The sequence below is a fragment of the Mugil cephalus genome, chromosome 23 (assembly GCF_022458985.1).
Source record: "Mugil cephalus isolate CIBA_MC_2020 chromosome 23, CIBA_Mcephalus_1.1, whole genome shotgun sequence".
NCBI lineage: Eukaryota > Metazoa > Chordata > Actinopteri > Mugiliformes > Mugilidae > Mugil > Mugil cephalus.
Window position 1 is genome coordinate 6,041,306 of NC_061792.1, and position 11,238 is coordinate 6,052,543.

Sequence of the window (11,238 nt, forward strand, 5' to 3'; positions counted from 1 at the left end):
GTTCTCCGAGAGGAAGGAGGACGAGCGGTGAAAATAGAAAAACAGATGAGAGGAGGAAAGGCGCAGAGGGAGAAACACAGGCGGAGAGAGACGTCGTTTCCACACCGCGGTCTTAGTGTTGACCTAATTAAAAGCGCTGCTCACTTCTTTAAGAAACAGATTCCTTTAACTAAGGCCATTTGCTCTGGGGAGGAAACCTAATTAATAACGTTTCTGTGCAGAGAAGATGGAGATTCAAGCAACAGCTGTGCATGCAGTAATTACCGCTTTTATCCTAAAATAGGTGGTTTCAAATTCCATCGCTCCACAGATGATGATAATCAAGACGTTTGTGTAAAAAATCAAGTCAAGACTAACAACTGCCTCGCTGTTATTGTATCTTAAAATATTCCAAACGCGGTGTGGGTCTTGCTGAGTTTGAGATTTCTTCACAGTGACATTGACACAATCAGCAGAATGTAAACACAACTCAGGCATGACAACGCGTTAAAGACGCTTCAATCTTATTTTCAACTACCTCGTTATAGTGTGTAAAGTATGTGGCGTTCAACGTCTTTGAAGATACGACTCACCGTCATGAGGAGTTGCTTCTCCTCCTCCTTCTCCTGCTGAGCCTCCTCCCTCATCGCCTGGTGTTTTTTCTCCAGCTCCTCCAGCGCCCTGACCTGCGCCTCCTTGTAGCGATGCGTCTCCTCCTCGTAGTGCGCTCTCAGCCTGGAGAGCTCCTTCTCGTAGCCCTGGTGCTCCTCACGCAGAGACTGAGCAGGAGAAGAGACCCTGATGTAACCCCTGACCTGAGCGTCCCCTCACAGTGGACTAGAATTAAAGAGATGGTTCGTGATACCTGTTCTAGTTTGACCACTTGCTGCTTGTGCTGTTCGTTGGCGGCCTGGCTCTGGTTGAGCAGGGCCTCCCTCTCCTCCTCCAGCCTGCCGATCTTCTCCTTGAGGCGGCTTTGCTCCTGGTCCAGGTTCCTGATGGTGGCCTCGTGGGCCATCTGGGTGGCCTGCAAGGAGCCGATCTGACCTGGAAGCGGTGCAATCGAAACGTCAAAGAGGCTCCACGGTCAGAAGCCTGATCTTCCTGTCTTGAACATATCTTACTGGCTTTGTGGAGGATTTCAGACGCCTGCTGCTGAACCCGTTCCCTGCTGCCCTCTAGTTCGTACTCGGTGTCCTTCAGCTGCATCACCCAGATCTCTCCGTCCTGAATGGCCTCTTCCAGCTGCTTGTGCAGATTCTGAAGGCCACACAGAATCGCACAGCGTTTAAAGCCCCCTCTCACATAAAGCTGCCTAACTGTGCCCGCAGGACTACCGGTGCACACTTCATTACATTTCCCACCACTCCGATTCCTGAAAACACTTTTCACCCTGAGGCTTTTACTTTTGCCTTTGTCTTCAGCAACGTTTTTTCATTCGGTTTACTCCACTCTCTACCTAAAGGAGACATTTTAGTCAAGCATGAGTCCCTGTTTTCATGCGTACACACACCTTGATCGTCCCCTCTGCGTTGGCCAGTGACGTCTGCAGCCTGTTGGTCTTGTCCCGGTTCTCGCGGGCCTCCTCCTGAGCCTTCTGCAGCTCGCTCCTCAGCTTGGACAGGGAACGCTGCAGCGCCGCTTCCTGAGCCTGGAACTCCTTCCGAAGCTCCACCTTAAAGTGAGTGGAGGATCACATCTGTTAGTCTGAGACGTGAAGGGAAGACCATCTAGACCTGCTTCTGTGGGAGCTTTCTTCATGTCAGTGTCTCAGGAATAGGCATTGAATAAATGAAGGTAGAAACTAGCTAGCAACTATCAAATTGAAGGCGTTTTATGGGTTTATAGCTGTGTTGTGGTTTTACCTCAGTTCTCTTCCAGGCCAGCAGGTTCTCAGTGGTGAGCTGGTGCGTTCTCCTCATGGCCTCCAGCTCCCTCTCGTAATACTCCTGAGCCTTGCCCAGCTTGGCCTCGTACTCCTCCACCAGACGGACCTTGTCCTTCGTTATCTCCTCCACCCTCTCCATCAACGCCTCCACCTACGCAGACAGATAAAAATATGGAAAGAGAGTGTTCGCTTCGTCCCTCTTGGTGCCTCAAAGCTACCCGGAATACATTTGGAAGTTTTTGTCATGGAACGGGCAACCTTTCCATTTTATGTTCAATTTATTTGAAGGTTTCTTTTGGATTATTTTATTATATCTGGCAGGTTGTAGTTGGAAGGAAAGAAAAATGGGAGGAAAATAAGGGGATGACATGCAACAAACCAAGTGCACCAACAAAACAATGCTTCATTTAAAGGTTTTTACTCTTTATTAGCCTCCAAAGCAGCAATTACCCCATTAGGTAACTTGCTGTATGCACCATCCACAAAGACCCTCAACAGCATGCTTCAGTCCAATCCAAAATGTAGCACTTCCACAAAAAATCATCTATCTCCCTTTCTCCGTCAAGGCCCACCTCTTGTCTATGGAGCTCGGCCAGTTTCTCCTGGTCTTCCGTGGAGGTGGCGCTTTGGTTCAGCTGGTTGTTGAGGAGTTCCTCCACCTCGTGGCGGTGGGTGCTTCTCATCTCCTCCAGCGCTCGCCGCTTATCCGCCTCAAACTGGGCCTGAGCCTGGCTGAACGCCCGCAGCTTCTCCTCAAAATCCCGACGCATCTCCTCCACCTATTGAAACCACGAAACATGTTCTATTCCGTTTGGGTCGTTTGTGTCAACACCGCCAACCCAATCTCCAACAGCCCTGATGCTCACATCCTTCTTGACTTTTTGGGAAAAGTCCAAAACATCTATGTTGCTACCATCAGTACTTATTTGTGGTCTCTTGCCGCACCGAAATAAAAGCTTCTCGACGCCTCTACGTCTAGGTCCCTGTCGGCTCAAATGATCTGAGGAGGTTGGAAAAAATATAGAAAAATGTAACATGTGATGTGATGTCGTTCAGGGTGGAAGACAGTGGCAGAGAGGAAGACGAGGGAAGACCAATGCTAACACACACCATTCCCACAGTGATGATGACGACCCACCAGCTCAGAACATCTAAGATGTTCCTTCATGACCACCGTCAGGGGACAAAAAGTGTGTGAGACTGTGATGCGTGATATGATATGATCCATGAAATGACATGATGTATGTACTTAATTCTATTTTTCACATTCTAATTTGGGCAACCAGTGCTCATTGGATTCATCTAAAGGGAAAGTGAGTAAGAGAGACTGTTAGGATCTTGAAAATCTGAACTGACAACTGTAAGATTAAACCTATATTCACTAGTAGAGGGACGATATTTGCGTTTTTTTACTGGTATCGGTACTGGTATATATATATATATATACCTGGCCACAGAGTAATATAAATATATATATATATTTTTTTACACGCTGTGGACCCGTGCAGCCCATACATTGCCCCTCTCCCACTAGCACTTGAAGATGCTTGTGCTCTACCTCTTTAAGCTGTTTATTTTATATGCATAAGAGTGTTGAATGTTCAATAAATGTTTTATGTTTTTGGTTAATTTGAGACTTGCAACAATTGTTATCATTGTGTCAAGCAGTATCGGCTCCAAATGTCAACTTGGAAAAACTGGCAGCATATATCAGCCATGGGCAGAGGCTGATGTATCGGTATCGGCGCCCTAAAAGAAAATCAGTATCAGGTAATCTCTAGTCACTAGCAATCTAACTAAGCTTGTCGTCCAACCTCAATGAAGGACTGCATTTCCCCGGCTATATACCGTCCACCGATTGATTTACCCCATCAGACGCCATTAAAACATTGTATAATTAGAAAAGTATATGGAAAGAGTGATGGTAATATGACGTTTCTGTTTATCCAGCTGCTTTTTGCTGAGGTGAAAGGAGACGATCTTGCAGCATGTTATATAATTAGTGGTGTTTTGATCCTTTCCAAAGAGGACGACGTCCCGGATGTTTCTGTGATACCCACTCACCATTTGCCGGTGGTTTGGAGAGCAGCATCTCTTATCTATCTGGTATGTTGTGGTTATTTTCGTCTTCTTAGGAAATTGTTAGTTTTCCCTACGGCCCCTATCATTTCGTTACGACTGCTATTTTATAACCTGCTCATTGGTTTGCTAAATTGTTGCCTCTGTGGCTTCGAGCTGTATTCTCATGGCACACAGCCGATGCTCGCACTTGAACATGAAGCACTGCATGTACACGAATTTGTGAAGTACTGTTTGTGTAAGCACTGCACAGCACGACTTATATCGTTTAGGTCTGCAACTGAACAACGAATCCAGTATTATTCAGGAAGGGGTTTATTTTTTTGTTTTGAGCCTTACCTCTCTGCTCATAGAAACCACCCTCTGCGTGTGCTGGGCCTCGGTACAGAGCTGCGAATCCTCCATTCTCTGTCTGTACATCTCAAACTCTGCTAAAGCCTGACAAAACATCGCAACAGCTGCATTACTTTCCAGGAAATGTAAAACTGATGTAACTGCTACTATATTATATGCTGAGATTAATACGTGGAGCCACGTTAAATAATTCATAGCTATAAAGGATAGATCAGAGCAGCCAAAGCATAGCTTGAAAGTAATAGCTTTGAGCCAAATGAAGACAATCAAACCAAATGTGGCCCCCGTGGCGCCTGGCAGCGGCGACCGACCTGTCTCTTCATGTGTTCGTGGAGCTCCACAGATTCCTCCAGACTGGCCAGCCGTCGCCTCAGGTCCGCCTCGTCCGCCATTTTGCTCTTGTACTGCATGATTTTGTCTCTGGTTTCCGTCACGATGTGTTGGACCTGAGCAAAACGAAACGGGCATTTTTTAAATAATTCGACACCAGAATTCAGCCCACAATTCAGTTACTGCCGGGGCAATTCTTGCAGGCCGTTTGACTTCGACGCAACATACTGCGGCGTGAGTTAGGAAAGAACACGAAGAATTTATTAATCCTACATATGGATGAAAAAAAGCAGGTGCCAGAACAGAGCACTTGGCTCCAAAAGGCAATGGCAGAGGAGGAAAATCTCACTTTGAAAATGAAGCACATGACAGCAACGCTAATTTAATTAGGGCACAGTACAGCAACGCTTCTCATTTAGAGGAATAATAGTCATAATTAAACTCATCTAAACCTGTTTTACAAAGCATTAGAGTGTCTGTAAAACAATAAAAACACCGCAATGAATGTTCTGCTGTTAACCGTCAACGTGATGGACAGTGTCAAATTTTACTCAAAATAATCAGAGGCTTTCAGTGCCTTCAGTGTCCGTACCTCGTCCTCATGGGCTTCTTTGAGCGACTCGATTTCCTCCTCATGCTCGTCGTTCTTGGTGTTGAGAGCATAAATGACCTGGGAACGAGAAGATGAATGAAAGTTGTAGACAGAAACATTCTGGAGCCTGAACTAACAATCAGAGAGACTTCGTCTGCAATCCTCTGCGCAGTGATACAGGCTATTGCCACCCGCTGATATGGAGAAGATATCTCCTCAGCATGAGCTGCGGTAATGAGTTTTGGTGCAGGTGAGATAAGTCTAAGTGAATAACATCTTGTCGGTCATGCTCGTCCTTTTCTACAAGAAATGGAAGTGCCGGAGGTAAATGATATGCGCTGGCTGTAAGCTTCGGCAAATTGAAGCCCCTGGTGAGCGGCTAATATTCAGTCACGGTTAGCTGAATTACAAACCCCCGCGGGTGGCAGAACCGGCAGTTTCACGTTTAGTCCCGCTTACAGGTGAAGAGAAAGGGGTCGCAATTGTGCATACAGCACGTAAAGAACGGGGTACGTGGCTGTACGTGGTAATTATCGTCCAGGAAGCACAACAACACAAGCATTTGAATTGGAACTTTGTGATATTTGAACAACGTTTGGATCGGTGTCATAGTAATAATCACCTCGAGGTAGGACTGGACAGTATACCCTACCTCAAGGTACTTGATATTTTATTAACGCATCACTGTCATTAAATATACATAGTGCAGAGTATGTACGTCAATCTTCAATTCCCTTCAGGTAACTCCAACCAACTGTCCTTGATTCGCATGCTGGTTGAATTTGTCGGATGTCCAGTGTAGAAGATAAAGCAGAAGATCGTCGCTACCTGGATGTTTTTGTTAAATGGACGGGATGTCAACAGAGAGAGCAAGGTAGACTTTGGTCCTCCTCGAGAGCGAGCCGATTCCCGGCAGGAAGCCAGGCATGGAAATGTTCCTTCAATTATACATGATTATTTTAATGACGCTGCCGTGCCTGCCGCTTTCATCTCTGCCTCCCCCCGTTGCCGTCCTCCCTTTTATCTCGTCGCCCTTTTTGTTCTTCATCTCCTCTCTTTCTTCTTCGCCTCGCCGTCTCCCAGGGACGACGGTACTTCCTTCGCGTTTCGGGTCTCGCGTGCATCGGTTGCCATAAATACTCTCTTGAAAGGGTTCGATTGTGGAAGAAGCTCCTGGGTGAATGGCTGAATGATGGAAAGGCCGTCAAGCATCTGATCAACAATTAATCACAGAGGACATTTATTAAACATCAGGGCATTTTATCATCCATGCCGACCTATATGAATATGGGACCATGGAAACAGTGTTCAGAAAGTATAAATTGTTCTCTTTTCTTAAGGGACAGCCCAAGTAAACACTTACTTTAATTATTTCTTCCATTACCAATGCCCAAGAATCTGATATAACACACGCTATTTGATTGATTTCCCCTGAAGCTCAACTAATTTTATCTTCAATCAGGTGCAGCAGGGAGCGTCACTGTCCTGGGTTTTAAATACTGGCTGAATTTTCACGTGCACGACTGTTTCACTACGAATCAGAATCGGATAATAATAATTGACTCACAGAAGTCATTTAGAAGAGAGTGGCTTGACCGGAGGAATATGATTGCGTCCAAGCGACTGTGACAAATGTGTCGATGACGAGCAACAAAACAGAACGACGGCAGTGACTTCGTCCTCTCGCCTCTGTCGGGGGTGTCATGTAAAAGTTTTCTGTTCCGAGGAGCAAATCACAACAAGCCTTAAGGCGACACAACAGCCTGCAGGTAAAGATATTTGTCGAGTGTTGGGAAAAACAATGCCAAACATCTTGGATTTGTAAAGCACATTTCCTGCAGAGAAGTATAGAAGAATGTCTTTAAAATGTATCGTTAGAGTCAGTTCAGCGGTCAGCAGAGCACAGACTGGTTCTTGATGCGCAATCAATTAATCAATCTGCGCTGTGAAGCTACCAGCTACTCATAAAAAGGCCATATTTAGAGTAGGAGTCTTTTTATCATCGGGGAGTCAGATATAGAGCTGCTCTGTGTAGGTCGAATGAAGAATGATGGTACAAATGACAGACTTGAACACAGCAGGAGCGTTTCTGAAGCTCAAGTCGATGACTATCGATCGAACCACAGAAATGATGGAGAAGAACAAAACTCTACCGCCCAGCTCTCGTCACTTTCAGAGGATTACCATCATATCGACTAATTAAAGGATTAATGAACGCCTCATTCTCAGAGGTTCTTTGGTTTTAATAGGATCCCTCGACGTGTCAGCTTTCAGTCCAGTGTTTTCCTTCAACTCCGTCTCCGTTGCCCATTAACCGAAGCACACGCTGTGTTTACTTTGCCCCGGTTTAAAGGCACTTAGCAGCTGTTCCTCGTTCTGCTGTCGCGCTGCTGCGATGTGACAAGGACACTCAGCCAACACGATTTCCTTTTCGGAACACCTCAACACAACATCTCTGCCTAGGAAACAAAGGAAGCAAGAGCAAGGCCGGCTCAGACTCACCGATACGGGAATACAAACACAACCGTAACACTACTGGAGTGGTACTTAAAAAGCTCTGCAAGAACAGGATCAGTTTGTTTAACTGGATGTAGACTAAAGAGTCAAACACGCTACAGAATATGATTTACATCACCATGCCACATTAGAGAGCACTGAGTGCGCCAAGCCACGCAACTGTGGTGCAACAACTTGCTGCCAATCTACTAATTCACACTCAAGCCCAATAGATAATGCAACTTCAAACTAATTTGTGAATGTACAGCAGCTTGTTGTACGACCTCGCAGTGGAAGGATAAGATGGTTGCCGTGTCTTATTGGTCAGTTTTACTGTTTGTTGTGCATTAGCTAACATTAGTCTCAGTTGCTAGAGTCTAATGCTGCGTTTCCATTACCTCTAAAAATGTGAAAAACCTAAATATCGCAATAAATAACTGCTAACAGAAACGACTTTCAGGCATATCGATATAAAAGTGTATCGCAAAAGTGCAACGGAAACAATTTTTTGGCATTTCCTCGTCACCGGAGAGTTGATTTGAAGTCCATCTTCCTCAAAGTGAAGTCTCACGTGACGAGAATCTAAGAAATTGATCGAAATTTCATTTTTGGGAAAAACTGCAATGGAAACACAGCTGCTGTGTCTGTGTTTAAATCCGAAATATCCAGCCCAGAGTTTTAAGCGTGACCCTGACATTACCGGATAATCTGTGCGGCCCGATTTATCCCTAAGGATTCAATTTGTGTAGAAATCAAACCAGCAGTCTGAACCCCGGCATTAGTCGTCCTGTTGAAGTGAGCCACTGTCACGCCATGATCAATGCCTTCTAGCAATTTGCCAGACACGTATGTGACAACAGAGCACACTACTTTCTACTTATTTCAATGGGTTGCAAACTCGGCTGCAAAGCTGCCGTTTTGTTCTCTTATGAGGTAATGAACTGGACACCACGAGTTGCAGTGCAGAGCCTGAAGGGTTTCACCACGGGCTGCAAGGGGCCACATTTAAGGAAGCTCCAACTCTCCTGTTCACAGCTTCACTGAGAATTTGCATTCAGCTCAAGCAACAAATCTGCGTGTAAAGGAACGCAGGAATGTGCGATTCACTCATTTCAAATTAAGATGCAGGACAGGATAACACATTAACGTAGCCTGGAGATACCCAACCAGAGAATGGATCGGTGCATTTTAATACCTGGGCATCCACAACTTCAACTGCCGTTTTTACAGCTTATCCGTCTGCACAGTGCCCGGGATGTGACCGCCACGAGGGTTATGTAAAATCTGCTTTTGTTCTCCCCTCGTGCAGCCTCACTGTAGCCGCTGCTTTGCTTGTGCGTTTAATTCCACTGTGGCAAAAGCTGCCACCTTAAATCTCCCACTACCGCACAGCGTAGTACCCTACAGCGGGTGTCAGGTGGACAACAATGGCAGAGGCAGCCCTGCCAAACCCCTGCATCCCTCCACAGATTACATAACTTCTCCTAGCCCTTGGGTGGCAAATGGGAGCCCGGTGGTGGCAGAAAACCCCACAGGTTAAACAGTGGGTGAGGTCACGTCCGCACATTCCTCTGCATCTGGAAAGCTCCTGGATGTCAGTGTAGTCACTCGTGAAATGCAGCCTAGCCACAGAGTAAAGTATGAACTTAATATTGACACATGACAGCGTGCATTGAAGTGCCATTAATGTGCAAGATGTCATTAAACGCACCAAAGTCAATGCAAAAAAAAAAAAAATAATAATAATAATAATCTATAATTTAGCACCATGTTTACAAATGCAGTGCGCCCCCGTAAATACTGTACTACTCCGTCCACATCCACACCTGCTCCGCATGACTCAAACATCCACAGACCTTGGTGAGCTGAGCGATCTTCTTGCTCATCTTCAAATGCAGGTCCTGGGTGTATTCCAGCGTCAAAGTCCCGTCGTAAAACATGCTGGACGTCGGGGAGGGGGTGTATTTGGTGCTGCCAGTCGAGGTGTTGTACGGAGGCTGCTGCCAGCCTGCCCCCGTCGCCATTTTCACCGGGAATAAACCCAAACGCGACGCCGTGAGTTGCAATAAAAAAACTATAAATTAAAAAATAAATGGAGCGGGATGGGTTGGGGGGAATTAGTGCAGCGCGTTAAGTCCTCCCATGGTTTGTTGTTGTTGTGAGTGTGTGTTCGTGGTTAATCTTCGGTTTCGGTTGTGGGAGGGGAGGGAGGGGGGGGAGAAAGACGCGGAGACGGGACGGCGGAGCGCGGCACCGTTCCGTCGCACGCATCCGCGGCGGCGGGGGCGAGCGAGCTGATGAGATGAGAGAGGCGGAGACGCGCGCCAGATGCTCGTCCAATAAGCGCGCGGCCAGGTCCGATTGGTTTATGTTTTGACGCAGCTTCGCTCACGTGGATGTTCAAATCACCAAATAACAATAAAAAATAAAAATGAAATGAAATTAACAAAAACACATTATCAATATTAATATTATTATTTCAGTCAAAAAAAATAAATAAATAAAAAAAATAGCACCTAGTACCGTATATACCGTGTACAGTATATGGTCAAGTCAGTCAAGTCAGTTTAGTTTTTAGAAAAACCTCCATTTGTTGCCCGTGCCCAACACAATAATATTAATTAATTTTTTTATATTATATTGTTATTACGATTCTGTGTGCCTAAAGAAAACACAAATAGTTTTTTAATTTTCATATATTAAAATATACTGACTGTTTGTCGCCCCATTAAAGAGTGTGTATTTTTATTATTTTAAGTTGAGCACGTGCATGCATATGTGCATATGTGCAAGCTATCAATGAAATTGTAGATTCTCGTATTTGCAGCAGTAAAATCAGGTGAAACTCAAACAGTGCTACGACAGGCATCAGTCTGTGATTTATCCTGCAGTGACATCTATTGGCGATTTTTACGAACTACAAAGAAAAACGTAGTGGGCTTATTGTATATAATAAAACCTTTGCTGTGTCAAACATCGTATATTTTGGCATTGCTAATACACGAACCTCACACCAGTCCCTCACAAAACACTTGAAATCTTAATATTTTAGGAAAATTAACTCTTATCACAAACCAGTCAGTCATAATCTTAGATAAATGCATCTTCTCACTGCTCTGCTGGCAGAGGGGGACTGGTCACAGCACTGTCAGCCTTGATATACAATACATAAACTTGTCTCCTGGCAAATACTTTGGATTTAACAGCAGCTCTAAAATCAAGCTATGACTCATGAGAGGTGAAAGCAGCAGATTTTTCATCTCTTTGACACAAATCTGGCTAAAGTGGACAGTGCACTGATGTCTCTGAGCTTGCAAAGAAGAATATATTGTGCCTTAATTAACATGTTTTCAGAATAACATGCAGATTTGTTCAAAAATAATACGACCAGTAAGGTTACTCTCAGGCTGTTTGATTAATGTGTGCAGAGGCACCTGCAGATCAGTGGCTATGCGTTATAAAGTTATGTGAAAATCTTGTAGGAGGCCTTGTTTCAAAGTAAAAGCCTCTGAATTCAAGA

The 11,238-nt window shown here is 45.1% G+C and overlaps 1 protein-coding gene across 4 annotated transcripts in view; it reads right to left on the minus strand.

Moving 5' to 3' along the window:
* Nucleotides 1-9,944, minus strand: part of fam184aa (family with sequence similarity 184 member Aa) — a 30,723-nt gene extending 20,779 nt beyond the window's left edge. For 3 of the 4 annotated variants that reach the window (XR_007111537.1, XM_047577191.1, XM_047577190.1), the window contains exons 1-10: nucleotides 9,575-9,944; nucleotides 5,223-5,300; nucleotides 4,612-4,746; nucleotides 4,286-4,384; nucleotides 2,440-2,646; nucleotides 1,845-2,018; nucleotides 1,493-1,654; nucleotides 1,104-1,239; nucleotides 845-1,026; nucleotides 573-758 (exon numbers count right to left, since the gene is read on the minus strand). Coding sequence is in view for 3 of the 4 variants with exons in the window: in XM_047577191.1 (XP_047433147.1) it covers nucleotides 573-758; nucleotides 845-1,026; nucleotides 1,104-1,239; nucleotides 1,493-1,654; nucleotides 1,845-2,018; nucleotides 2,440-2,646; nucleotides 4,286-4,384; nucleotides 4,612-4,746; nucleotides 5,223-5,300; nucleotides 9,575-9,742 (1,527 nt within the window). In the remaining variant the exon portion in view is untranslated. The remainder of the gene's footprint in view (nucleotides 1-572; nucleotides 759-844; nucleotides 1,027-1,103; nucleotides 1,240-1,492; nucleotides 1,655-1,844; nucleotides 2,019-2,439; nucleotides 2,647-4,285; nucleotides 4,385-4,611; nucleotides 4,747-5,222; nucleotides 5,301-9,574) is intronic. The other variant, XM_047577192.1, reaches the window with a different exon arrangement.
* Between the last annotated feature and the right edge of the window lie 1,294 nt (nucleotides 9,945-11,238).